The 13,752-nt window shown below is 45.5% G+C and overlaps 1 protein-coding gene across 1 annotated transcript; it reads left to right on the top strand.

The window, feature by feature from the left end:
• Positions 1-8,388: 8,388 nt before the first annotated feature.
• On the top strand, positions 8,389-13,752 carry PEBP1 (phosphatidylethanolamine binding protein 1). The gene is made up of 4 exons (XM_081122598.1): positions 8,389-8,875; positions 9,951-10,060; positions 10,974-11,074; positions 12,793-13,752. The coding sequence occupies exons 1-4, from the start codon at positions 8,741-8,743 to the stop codon at positions 13,008-13,010; spliced, it is 564 nt and encodes a 187-aa protein (XP_080978724.1). The 5' UTR covers positions 8,389-8,740; the 3' UTR covers positions 13,011-13,752.

The following is a 13,752-nucleotide window of genomic DNA, read 5'->3' as shown; positions in this document are numbered from 1 at the left end:
CCTGGAGCCAGCGAGCTTGTTCCTGGGGAGCTTTCTTTTTGGGGGGTGGGGTTGTTTTTCCCTTTTAAAAGTTTCTCCACCCCCCTCCAGCCTGTTCCCCAGAAAACTGCATTCCTCTCTAATCTGCCACGCCCGCCCGCATCCGTCCTCATGTCTTTGGGGACACCCGGCTGTGATATCCTCAGGAAGGGGTGATCCTTGAAGCCCCACCAGAAACTTCCTCTTTAAAAACAAAAAAAGTGCTATTAGTACAATAAAACAGTAATTGGATACTCTACTAGGTGGAGAGGCAGTGTTTGTGTTCTCTCATCTTTTCTAGTTTGGAGACTTTCCTCATGGTGCAATGTTGAGGGAAAAAAACAAAAAACTGCTATTAAAAAAAAATAATTGTTTTGTTGCTCAAAGGCCCTCTTATTGAAATACTTCTTCCATGACGAAATCCTCTTGAAACCAATAAAAGAGAGTGTTTCGCCCAGTGAACTGAGCCATGAAGTTGCACAGTGTTATTTTTCCTCTATTGCTCGGTGATTTTAACTCTTCAGCCAGCTCCTGACAGTTTTCCTCGGTTCCCAGCCCCTTTAGTTTTGGCTTTCATCTTTTACCTTGTATGGAAATAAGTCTATTTTAGATGGACCTCTTCCTGGATTCCCAGTGCCTGGCACCTTGTTACCACCCAATATATATTTTGTTAAATAAACAAAGGGAAGTGCATTGGTTTTGGTGTAGCAGCTCCTCAAGCTTTTCTGACAAACACCTCACATCCTCACTGCAGTTGGCAAGATACAGGTAAAATCGGTAATTGGCAAGTTTTCAGCCGAGGGTCCGGAATTTTCTGTGGGACTGGTGCCTCTTGATGTATTTGCGGTCACATAGGCACAATCAGCTCTCCCAAGCCAGTACCACTGGGACAGCCCCCCCTTTCCCCAAGGAGACAATTCTAAAGTGGGACACTTTGGGCAGGATCACCCAGGAGGAGACCTGCTGGGAGCCAAACAGATAACTCAGGTAGAAAACACACTTTGATCACACTCTGTTGTTCTTTGATCTTCCGTTCACCCATTGAATGCATTTGTTGGCCAAGATTAAGTGTTACTTTCCTAACTCCAGTTGGGATATAGGAATTGACAATAAGTGCATTTAAATTATATAGGAACTTAGTAAACTCAGGTATTCTGAGAAAGCTCAGATAAAGCATTATTTCCTGAAGGTGACATACCTATTTTTTCGATTGCATTTGCTTTTTCCTGATTATAAATATACCATGCTCATTCTAGAATAATGAGAAAAATAGAAAATAAAAGGTAAACATTGCCCACCTAGGACTAATCACTATCGTCGCTAGAAAGTCTAGTCTTTTCTGCTGAGTTCCAACGTGTGTGATACATTTTTTTCAGAGTTGTAACGCTATTTTACACAAACCTTTGATTCCTGCTTTCCCCCTTAACTTTATAAGTATATATTGTGATTTTTTTTGACGAGTAATTATCTTTTTAACTGGAAAAGTAATTAAATACTAATGGTAAAATACATATATATACAAAAGAGCTTTGCAGGCATTATGCTAAGTGAAATAAGCCAGTCACCAAAGGACAAATACTGTGCAATTCCACTTATTCCAGGCACCCAGTTAGTGTAGTCAAATTCCTAAAGACAGAGCAGAGGTTGGTTGCCAGGGACTTGGGGTGGGGGTGGGGGGGTGGGGATGGAAGTTGTTATTTAGTGTGTGTGTTGTCTCCGTTTTGTAAGAGGAAAAGAGTTCTGGAGATGGATGGTAGTGATGGTTGCACAACCACATGAATGTACTTAATGCCACCGAACTGAATGCTTCAAAGGGTTCAGATGGTAAATTTTGTTATGTGCATTTTACCACAATTTTTTTTAAATGCAGAAGAAAATGAGACTGTAGGCAAACAATGGGGGGAGGCGGAATGACACAAGACAGAGAACAGAGCTACTTTTTAATGAATAAAACAATGAAACAAAAAAATCCAAGCAGTTTCACAGTGAAATTCTATCTTGAAAGTAAGCCTTCTGCCCACCTCTCCCCATGCCCTAGTCCTCTTGCCAGGGACAAACAGTCTCACCAACTTCTGCAGACCACAGTGTCTGCTGGTTTCCTGATATGCACCTGTCGGGATATCACACAGCCATTAACACTTGTGTGTTCAAAGTTTCTGTAATGATAGAGGACCTGTCTGTTACCACTACCAGATGTGTGAAATCCAACGACAGTTTTTTCCAACAGCTTTATTGAGGCATATTTCACATACCATAAATCCACACACTTAAAGTGTACAATTCAGTGGGTTTTAGTATAGTCACAGAGTTATCCAACCGTCACCGCAATTTTAGATTTTTTGTCACCCCCCCCCCCCAAGAAGAAACACCTTATCCTTTATCCCCTCTCCCCTCCCCCTGGCAACAACAAATCTACTTTCTGTTTCTATGGATTTTCCTGTTCTGGACATTTCATATAAATGGACTCAAGCAATATATGTTGTGACTGGCTGCTTTCACTGGCTGTTTTCAAGGGTCACCCGTGTTGCAGCATCTATCGGCACTCCATTCCTTTTAATGGCCAAATCACACACCACATTTTTGCTTATCCGTTCATCAGTGGATGGATATTTGATAAATATTTAAGCCACTGAGTAACTCAGAGGACTTGGTCCAACTCTTCCCCGGTTTCCTCTCTGCGTTACCCATCACTCCACGTGTGTCTTCTGGAAATAAAGTGTCCTTTCTTCCCTGGCCGCTCTCCTGTGAGCAGAGTGGCCTTTCACAAAAGCCTGCTCTCTTTACACTGGGCGCTCTGTATGCCAAGGCACCTGGCTGGGATTTGGTTAAATAGTATCTGATGCCATTATTTTTCCCTTTTTCAAAGATTTCAGTGAATCTCCTTCGGGTGCATAGCCAGGAATTCCCCAGATCTCAGGGTCCCAGCCTCTGAGCACGCTTTGCTCTTCAGTTCTTTCTCCCATCCCTGCAAAAGTTCCAGCCCATTTCTCCAAGATGAGTGTGTCAAACTTAATACAACTCTTAAGATTTTGCATTCCCTGTCCAAGAGAACTTATTCTTGCTTCATCAGTAGAGACGTAGTAACCACTTGATGGCCGACTTCCTGTGAGATGTTGAGAAAGTGCCCTCAAAATAGACACTGTCTGCGCTTCCCAGGCACACTCTCCATGACCTCTCTTTGAGTAAACGTCTGAAGGAGGTGCTATTCTAATCCACATTTCACAAATGAGGAAGCTGAGGCTCAGAGAGGTGGAATAAATTTCCAAATAAAGTCACAACCTCAAGCCTATGTTTATAAAATGAATCATTTCTGCTCTGGACACCTCACATTTACTTAAGAGTAGTAAAAACTCAGAGTGGGGGTAGAGAGGATTATAATGAAAACTATGTACCCTCTACTCAAGAAAATGCACAAATTTACAACATTTCAAAAGCAATTTTAAGGAGTTGGTGGTGGGGAGGGGGGAGGGATCCTACAGGTCTAAATTGGAATTGTAAACCGGGTTGGTGTTGTCCAGGAGGAAGCGAACACACACACACACACACACACACACACACACACACACACACACAGCCCAATTTACTTATAAACTTGAATCACCAGGTGGCGCTCTCAACCCTGTATGGACTCTGGGTTCCAAGCCAAGGTCTTCTAAGAGATAAGATTGGTCTAAACTGCACGGGACTCAAAAAAGTTTCAGAGATTATTGGTTTAAACAATAACTCTCACCGCCCAGAGGAGGAAAAGAGGGCCAGGATTGTTCAGCAGCTTGCGCAAGGTCACAGCTCTTGGAGGAAGCCAGGACCCACCCACATATCCAAGCTCTGATATTTCTGAAATGTATCGCATAGTTCCCTGACTCTGAACGGAGCACAGTGGACACACAAGGCAGTATTTTCTTATGACGAGTCAAGGAATGAGCTTTTGTGCCTGTGAACATTGTGAAACTGGCCACTGTGCTGTGCTATCTGTGGGAACTAGAGAACCTATCTGCCCCCCACACAAAGTGACCCAAGTCTGCTGTTTCGTTTCTTTTTTTAAATATATCTTTATTGATTTCAGAGAGAGGAAGGAAGAGGGAGAGAGAGAGAAACGTCAATGATGAGAGAGTTCGTCATTGATGGGCTGCCTCCTGCATGACCCCCCCCCCCCCCGACTGGGGATTGAGCCCCCAACCTCGGCATGTGCCCTGACCGGGAATTGAAGTGGGATCTCCTGGATCCTAGGTCGATGCTCAATCACTGAGCCACGCCCGGCCGCACTGCTGTTTCTTTTTAAATTCCTGTTTCTTCTTATACACAAGTGGAGATTCAAGAGGCTGAATCTCATGCAGTTGATCCCGCTGAGCCAGGTGGGTTCACAGGTGATATGACAAGCCTATGGACTGGTTGTCAGGTGGGTTGGGGGCTTCCTAGGGGTTGTGAGCATGGCAAGTATTCTGCAGCTTGTCTTGTCTAAGACACAAGGCAAACCATCTTTCATAAGAGCTGGTAAAGATGCTGGTTCCAATAATCACAGCTTGACAGCACTAAAGTCTCAACGGACGGAGCTTCACTGAGTGTTAGCAGGATTTGGGAGGCCTGGTTTCTATTTCTAGCACTTTTCCAATAAGGAGGTCATGCGCAATAACCAAGGACTCTTTCTGTCACAAGTGAAGAGCAACTTCAACAGGCAGTGGTCCAAAATGGAATTCGCTGGCTCAGGCATCTGAAAAGCCCAAGGGCAAATCTTGCTTCATGCTTGGCTCCATCCAGAGGTCAAACAGTGTCAATGTCATCACATCATAATGTGTCTCTCTCTCTCTCTCTCTCTCTCTCTCTCTCTCTCTCTCTCTCTCTCTTCAGAGCTACTTTCCTCAATGTTGACTTCATTCTCAGGCAGTCTCTTCTGTCCTGGTGGCAAGAGGGGCACCAGCAGCTTCAGGCAGGCATCCTTTCTCCTCAGCAGCACCGCCTGGAAGTGAGATTCCGTCTTCCCAGTGGTTCCGCCCAAGTCCCAGAGCCCAGTCTCATTGGCCTGGCTTCCTTCACCTGTGCATGCCTGAACCAATGGCTGGGCCAGAGGGATGCAATGCTTCGATTGGCCAGCCTTGGGTCACAGGGCCACCCCTGGAGCATCACCATCCCCTGTCACATGAACTAAGTGACAGAAAGTGGTTTCCCAAAGGAAAAGTGGGGTGCTATTCATTGAAGAAAGATAAGTGGATCCTGGCAAAAGCAACACCAGTGTTTACACCCCTTTATCTGTTCCTTTCTGTTTCCCAGTCTCTAAAAGGATGTGCTGTTTGAACCCTCCAAATAATCTCTGAGCTTACAAACTTTTTTTTGCTCGTGACTTCTAGAACATGCTTTTTTAAATTGAAGAAAAAAATTAAAGTGAGGTTCACAAAGCACAGAATTAAACATTTTAAAGTGAACAATTCAGTGGCATTTAGTACATTCACAGTGTTGTGTAACCTCCACCTCTGTCTAGTTCCAGGATATTTTTACCACCTCAAAATAAAGCCCCATGCCTGTTAAGGAGGGATGCTCCTCGATCTCTCCTCCTGTTACTTCTGGTGACCACCAATCTGCATTCTGTGTCTATGAATTTACTTACTCTGGACATTGCATATAGGTCAAAATAAGTGGCCTTTTGTGTCTGGCTCCTTGCACTTGACACAATGTTTTCAGGGTTCATCCCCGCTGTAGCATGTGTCGGAACTTCATTCCTTGGGATGGGCTGAACAGTATTCCATTGCATGTATATACTAGAATATGCTTGGTTTTTATTTTATTTTTTATGTTTGTGGTAAAATACACATAACAGAAGACTTACCATTTTAATCTTTTCTAAGGGTATAGTTCTGTGGCATTAAATACATTCAGACCTTTTTCATCTTGCAAAACTGAAACCTTATACTCATTAAACAACAACTTCCTATTCCCTCCTCCCCAGCCCCCGGCAACTACCATTCTACTTTCTGTCCCTAAGAATTTGACTATTTTAGATATCTCATATAAGTGGGATCATATGGTATTTGTCCTTTTGTGACTGGGTTTTTCACTTAGCATAATGTCCTCAAGGTTCACCCATGTTGTAGCATGTGACAGGATTTCCTTTTTTAAGGCAGAATAATGTTCCATTGTATGTACATACCAATTTTTTTTTTTTTATCCATTGCTGATGAACACTTGGGTTGCTTCCATTTCTTGGCTATTATGAATAAAGCTGCCGTGACTGTGACGTGCAAGTATCTCTTCTTCAAGACTCTGTTTTCAATTCTTTTGGATATTATACTCAGAAGTAGAATTGCTGGATCATATGTTAAGACTATTTTTAAGTTCTGAGGAACCAGAATTTGCTTGTTTTTAAAATTAATGTTCTGCCTAACTCTTTCCTAAAAATATTTTATGCAGAAGATGCCAGTAAGAATGTTAAATGTTTTTTTTTTAAAAATGCTTTGAAGTTCTCATAGAGGAAAGGCAAAAACCTCAGTATAAAAAACCTAACAAGTGGAATCCTGGAGACCATTTGGAGGTCAATTTCCAGAACAATGCCTCAGTACAGATCCTTGGCTAACAGCCAGTGCCTGGGTCCCTTGGAGTCACAATTACAAGTTACTGGCATGGCCTGGACACCTGTTTGTGCTGTGGCCACTGGATGGAGCTTTATTTTTGTCCAGACCTTCCTATGAAACACTTTCTCTAGCAGAAGCATAAGGAGTAATACTGGAATGAAGCCATTCCACTAAATAACCACATCAGTGAATTTCCTCCCCTCACTCAACAAACAAAAACATCCTGTGGTTTTACAGGCTCAATCATTCGAACCCACCCACAGCAGCACCTACAGAAGCTCTCCACCCAGACACACATGGATTACAGTCCAGAAAGGCCAGTATATGGTGGGTGTGTGCCAATGTATAACATTTCTTTCTTTCTAAAAATTGCTTTCTCACCTACTTTAATATAAGAACAGTGCTCTAAGTAATCAGTAAATATCGAGCATCTATTATATGCCCCTAAACTCCCCCAGGGCTGGGTCTTTACCTGTATTTTTAGGCACTTCTTAGTTTCTGGATTAAAAAGGAGGCTTTCTGTAGACATTTGCTGGAGCACCTGGCTTCTCCCCTCCGGCTGGGAAAAGCTCTCTCCTGGGTGTCCTGCCTCTGCCCAGACCTGCTCCCAGCTCTGCAGAGAGCTCTCACCACAGACCAGCTTCTCTTCTCAGGTGGATGTCAGCCTTTGGCAGATCTCTGAGACTATCTGAACTTCAGTTTTCTCAACTGTCAAAAGAGAGGGTAAATGAGAAACAGTCTCAACTCCGACAACAAATGCAGTATTAAACAACTGACCACACCATCGTATTGGGCAGTCATTTTTTTAAAAAAAAGTGGGTCACATATTTTACATCTATTGTCAGGAACATGAAAATAAAATTTGTGGAGATAGAAATGTTTGAAAATAAATGAGAGGGTAGCCCTAGCTGCGGTGGCTCAGTTGGTTGAGTGTCCTCCCATGCACCAGGAGGTCACTGGTTGGATTCTGGGTCAGGGCACAAGCCCCGGTTGTGGGCTTGATCCCCAATAGAGGACATGCAGGAAGCAGCTGGTCAATGTTTCTCTCTCCCTCTCTCTTCCTCTCTCTCTTTAAAAATCAATAAAAACATATTTTAAAAACCTGATATAAAAAAAGAAAATAAATGAGAGGGTAAACCTGGTTGATCACTAGATTCCCTTTTGGCTTAAAAACTGATCAGCCATAGAGGCCCCACCAAATGTGGAATTTGGTATCCCAAACTTAAAATGTGAATTTTCTTTGACCCAGTAACTCCACTTCTAGGATTTTATCCTAGGGAGAAAACAACCAACCAAATAAATACTTGTAAGGTACATGTAAAAGAATACATATTGCACAGATATTTCTAGAACATAACAGTGAAAACACTTTAGATGTTGCTAAATGGGGGGCTGTGTTTGTAAACAAGCCACAATCCACACAATAGAATCCTGTGCAGCCATTAAGAATGTTGCTATAGTAATTTATCTATAGATATGACAGAAGGAAGTGAAGAAAGGCAAGTGACACAACAGCATGTATGTATAATTTGGCCCCGTTCATACTGAATACAGTAGGAAGTCTGAAAGGAAATACAGTATGATGTTCATTGCTTTGGAGTGGTAGGCCCATTAAAGGTATTTGCTTAATTAGTTAATTTTATGATTTAAGAAAATAATTTCCCAGGAATCTTGTTTGGACCAAGTTGGGGGGTCGAGAATCAAATACATGCACAAATATATTTGTTCGTAGAGCAACATGCTCAAAAGTTCGCTCAGGCCCTTCCAACCCTGCCGTTACCCAAACAAGTGAGCATGCGCGAAACTACGGGGGGGCCCGGGCCACCGGCTGGCTCTAGGCAAGGCCTTCCCATTTCTGAATTGAGAAAGTGGCGCAAAGAGTCATGCAAAAAGGTGGGGGGAAAAAATCAACTGCGTTTCTTGAAACAACTGTCTTGCAAGCCGAGCCATAGCTCCGGGGTCCTCGGGGACCACGGGTTGCAGGTCCCGCCCCCGCCCCCCGCGCAAAAAGAAAGGCACCGCGCGCTGCACGGACGCGGGCGCGCGGCGGCCTCTGCGCATGCTTCCCACCGGCGCCGCCCCCGGCCTGGCGGCGAACCGCCCGCAGTCGGTGCCGTGGTCCCGTCCAGCGTCTCACTGTCGTCCTCCCCGTCGGCCCCGCGATGCCGGTGGATCTCAGCAAGTGGTCGGGGTCCTTGAGCCTGCAGGAGGTGGAGGAGAGGCCGCAGCACCCGCTGCAGGTCAAGTACTCCGGGGCGGAGATCGACGAGCTGGGCAAGGTGCTGACGCCCACCCAGGTACCGCGGGCCTGGGGCGCAGCCGGGGGGCCCGGGCGCTGCGGGCAGTTGGCGGGGCGGGGACCGGGCGGACATTCCAGCCCTCTGGCGCCCGATCCACCGAGGGGGGAGGAGGTCGCGGTGCCCACGCTGCAGGCCTGAGGTTACCCGAGCACCGGGAGCTCCGCCCTTGGCGGGCGGGAGCAATTACTCCACTTTCCCGGGACTTCTAGGCACAGGCGGAGTGTAGGCCTGGAACGGCCGGGACCGCGGGGGCCGGGCAGGGAGGCGACCCTGCCCAGGAACGACTTGGCCTTGGTCGCACCCCAGAGTCCCCCCACCCGTCTCGGGATTTTAGGTCTCATTTTGGGGAGCGGAGGCCCCACCCGAGGACATGTGACGCATTATGTAACCGGCGACCGTCAGTGCCCAGCCTTTGTGTAGCGGATCAGAGCGCGGTGGTGACTGTTGCAGGGAACGCTCGAGGGCAGCGGGCTTTGTTTTACTGTTTGGCCTCCGACGCCCGTGGTGGAGGCGGGACTAGGTCCTGGTGGCTGAAAGTGGAGAAACCAGAGTGCCGACCGAGGAGAGCTGTTAGTCACGAAGCCCCGGGCAGTGGTGTGATTCAAACCTGCTACCTATGACACTTTCTTGTTTTGGGTGTTTCAATATGAAGTGCCCATCTGGCAGCCTCCCTTTTCCCAGGCTCAATTGTCCAAGTCTCCCCATCTCGGTTTTCTCCTTTTCTGTACACTTAATTCAGATTTCACTTTAGCAGGCCCCAGGTAACCTCCTGGTCATCAAATCTGGAGACCCTGTCGTTTCAGACAGTGTAAGGTTGTTGTTAAAGAGGACTCAGCGCCAGGGTTGAAATCCTGACCCCAGTCTTTCTGTTAATAACATGCTAGGATACCAGCCTTATCGTGTTGTTGGGACTAAAGTAAATAATGTAAAGAGTACATGAGACTTCAGCTTCTGATGCTTAGTAGTCAAATACACTGCAGCTTTTATTAATAATCTACTCTGTTGGGAATCTGAGTGTTGGTTTCTTTAGCATCCCTGACTTTTTAAACTCCAAACTGGTTCCTTCCTACAGGTCAAGAACCGGCCCACCAGTATTACATGGGATGGCCTTGATCCAAGTAAACTATACACCTTGGTCTTGACAGACCCGGATGCTCCAAGCAGAAAGGACCCCAAATATAGGCAAGTTGGTGAACTGTGGGCCATCCACATATGAGCTGGTGCTTCTTGTGCTGTGTATGCCCTTCACTGGACATGCTGTGCCAGTAGACCCGGTTTGGGATGTTCATATACCTGCTTAAGCCAGAGTGTGCATTTCTGGCCTCTTCACTTCCTAGGGTGGGAGACCAGAAACTGCAGCTGAGAGACAGATCTGCCTGTGGCCTGTTTTTGTACAGCCCATGAGCTAAGAATGGTTTTTACATTTTTAAAAATATATATATCTTTATTGATTTCAGAGAAAGGAAGGGAGAGGGAGAGAGGTAGAAACATCAGTGATGACAGAATCATTGATCAGCTGCCTCCTGCATGTCCCCTACTGGGGATTGAGCCTGCAACCTGGGCAGGTGCCCTGACTGGGAATTGAACAGTAATCTCCTGGATGCTAGTTCGATGCTCAACCGCTGAGCCATGCCTGGCTGGACGGTTTTTACATTTTTTAATAATTGGGGGAAACATTGAAGAAAAAAGAATACAGCGTGACATCTGAAAATTAAGTGAAATTCAAGTTTTAGTGTCCATAAAGAAAGGTTTCTTGGAATACAGCCATGATAACTTATTTAAATCTTGTCTATGGCTGCTTTTCATACTACAGCCAGGAAGTCAAGTTATTGTGACAGAGACAGTAGAGACTGCAAAGCTGAAAACATTTACTCTCTGGCTCTTTACAGAAAGTTTGCAGACAATCTCAGAGGGAGGGAGGTGCTGGGTCATCTCTTTCGCAGACACCTTAGGTTTGTGATGGCCAAGAAAGTAAGACTGGCCTGTTCATCACTGCCTCCTGGCACTGAATGTGGGCTTCATGCATGTTTGTTGGCGGTGCAGTGAGTGCGTGCTAATTTCCCATGGTGTTGATTGGCCCTGTAACCTCTCATAGGGAATGGCACCATTTCCTCGTGGTCAACATGAAGGGCAACGACATCAGCAGTGGCACAGTCCTCTCCGATTATGTGGGCTCTGGGCCTCCTAAAGGCACAGGTTAGTAAAGCTGCTTTTAGGGGGATGTGGGAGGGGAGCCTGGGTGCACATTAGGATTGGCTGCAGATTTTAGTCTGATTGTTAGAGCTTTATTTTTATTTCCAAGAGCCCTTACCCTAGTGGAGGTTTCCGGTAGTATAGTTCAGGCAGTAGAATCAGGTGGCTAGAACCTTGGGTTCTTGTTAGATGGTCTGTTAGCGTTGCCTCTAGGCTGCTAAGCCTTTAGTAAGCAGGGAAGTGTGCCGAGAAGATACCAAGGAAGCATTCTTGCAGAATGCTTGACATGGCTTCCTAGAGGGGGCTGCACATAGATTGAACACAGTTAGACCATCTGTTTTCAACCTTGGCCCTGTGGGATCTGTGAGCTTTTAGTTTCCATAAAAGATCTCAGAAATGATTGTAGTTTCCAAATTATTAAAAATTGACTTCTTTATAGCTTCCCTTTTCTCTCAAAAATCTAGTGCTGTATTTTGAAAACATTTGAAAACATTCAGCCCTCTCATGCATTCATAAAAAGGAAGGTACAGGTAGGTCTTTCTCAGGGATCTATTAAGTTCTCTAGGGCAGTTATAAAATGAGGCAGTTTAATTATGGTAAGTACACACATGAGAATAAAGCAATTCTCTCAAGTAGGAGCTGTGTTCTCATTAACAAAAAAAGCCTCAGTAACTCACTTTTTTTTTGTTTTACTTTTTCCCCATATTCTTTTAATAAGGTGTAACTTAAATATAATAGAGCACACAGTTTAAACAGTGAATACTGATCGATGCATGCACCTTTTTAAGTTACCTTTTCCCAAAGCTAGCCATTTTCTGACACCTCTCTCCACGATTACTTTTGTATTCATAGAAGTGATATGCGGTATGCATTTGTTTTGGGTGATTGGTCTCTTTCACTCGAGATCATGTCTGAGATTCATCCATGTTACTGTTTGTATCAGTAATTTATTCCTTTTCATTGAGAAGTGGGATTCCAGTGTGTGGATATACCCCAGTTCGTGCAGCCGTTCTCTGTTAATGGGCATTTGGGCTGTTTCCGGTTTTGGGATATTATGAATAAAGTTGCTGCACACATTCAGGCCCCTTGTCTCCCAAGGAATTAAGTCTTGGAGGTAGAAAGGTCTTGTTCTCCAGTAGCCTGTGTAGGCATGATTGTGGTATGACAGGCACCTGGTCAGGGATTTGCTGTGCCCTTCATCCATTTCTCTCCTATTTTTTATGTTCCAGGCACTAAGTAGGGTAGGTTCTAGGGTGATTATGGTCAACAGGACAAACACCGTAGCTTTATGGGGCTCTCTTTCCAGTGAGATGATGAAATTAAAAAGAATTTCAGATAGCCATGTTACTGTGAACTGGAGTAAAATGGGCGTCCTCGTGGCACTGGTGGGAAATGGCTGGTGATCAGCTCCTCCTGGAGGTGGGCGGGAATCCTGGAGTGGATGAATGGGGAGCAGAGAGCTGTAAGAGGGGTGGGCCAGGGCCAAATCCTGTAGTCCTTAGAGGCTACAGTGCAGGGTGCGGACTTGAGACCAGTTGCAGTGGAGTGACCCTGGATGGTTTTCAGCAGGTAAGGGACTCATTCTTCCTGTTTGGGTTCTCAATGTCCTTGTAAATGGGATGATCTGGGTCCCTCCCAGTTGGCACATTCTGTGAAAATGGATGATGTCTCCATCGGATGCCTAGCTGTGCGTATATCTTCCCCCCTGCCTCTCCCTCCAGGCCTTCACCGCTACGTCTGGCTGGTTTACGAGCAGGACAAGCCTCTGAAGTGTGACGAGCCCATTCTCAGCAACCGATCTGGAGACAACCGTGGCAAATTCAAGGTGGCGGCTTTCCGCAAAAAGTACCAGCTTGGGTCCCCAGTGGCTGGCACGTGTTACCAGGCCGAATGGGACGACTATGTGCCCAAGCTCTATGAGCAGCTGTCTGGGAAGTAGGGGAAAGCCAGGAGACAGACATTGCCCCGGGGGCCCCAGCCAGTGTTCTCAAGTTCCGCGATGCATGTAGATCTCTCCTCTTCCCTGTCCCCATTCCCAAGGGTGAGACCTGAGCAGATAGTGGTGTAGGGTGCCTTTTCCTTCTGTTTACCCTTCATGATTGTACAGGGTTAAATACCCTGGTTTATGTTTTGATCAACTTTGAACTCCATTTTGGGGGCTATTTCAGTACTGTGATGGTCATCAGATTGTTAACATAAGGACAGCAACCCAGAATTTAAAGGAGAAAAAATTTAGGTAAGAAGAACAAGTCTACAGTAATAGTGTAGACTCATTGCCTCTGCGTTTGTGAGCCCGAATCCAGAACTGTGCATGGTGGCATATTCTGGGATGTGTTTTCACAGCCCTGCCTCTCACCAGACAACCAGAGGCTGGCATATCCACTAAGCCCCAGTATGGTACATCTCAGATTGGTTACTAGGTGGCAGTATCCTGTTCTCGCTCCTTTGAAGAGCAGTACTGGAAAAACCAATAGGGAGAGTCACTTTCCTGTGGAGGCACAGCCGTCTAGATGAGCTGCAGGGCTGAGTGAATGGTTATCAGAAATCTGTTAGTCTGTGCCTGTTAAACTGATCACCCTTCATTGGTGTAACAGAAGCCGGAGTTGCTGAATGTTGTGTTAATTCTGTTTGCTTATAGTTGAATAAAAATAAAAAACATTGTATGAACAAACTGGGCCTCC

The sequence above is a fragment of the Miniopterus schreibersii genome (assembly GCF_964146895.1).
Source record: "Miniopterus schreibersii genome assembly, chromosome: 20".
Lineage (NCBI taxonomy): Eukaryota > Metazoa > Chordata > Mammalia > Chiroptera > Miniopteridae > Miniopterus > Miniopterus schreibersii.
The sequence above is the reverse complement of the archived record's forward strand: the minus strand, read 5'-3'. Positions and strand labels throughout refer to the sequence as shown.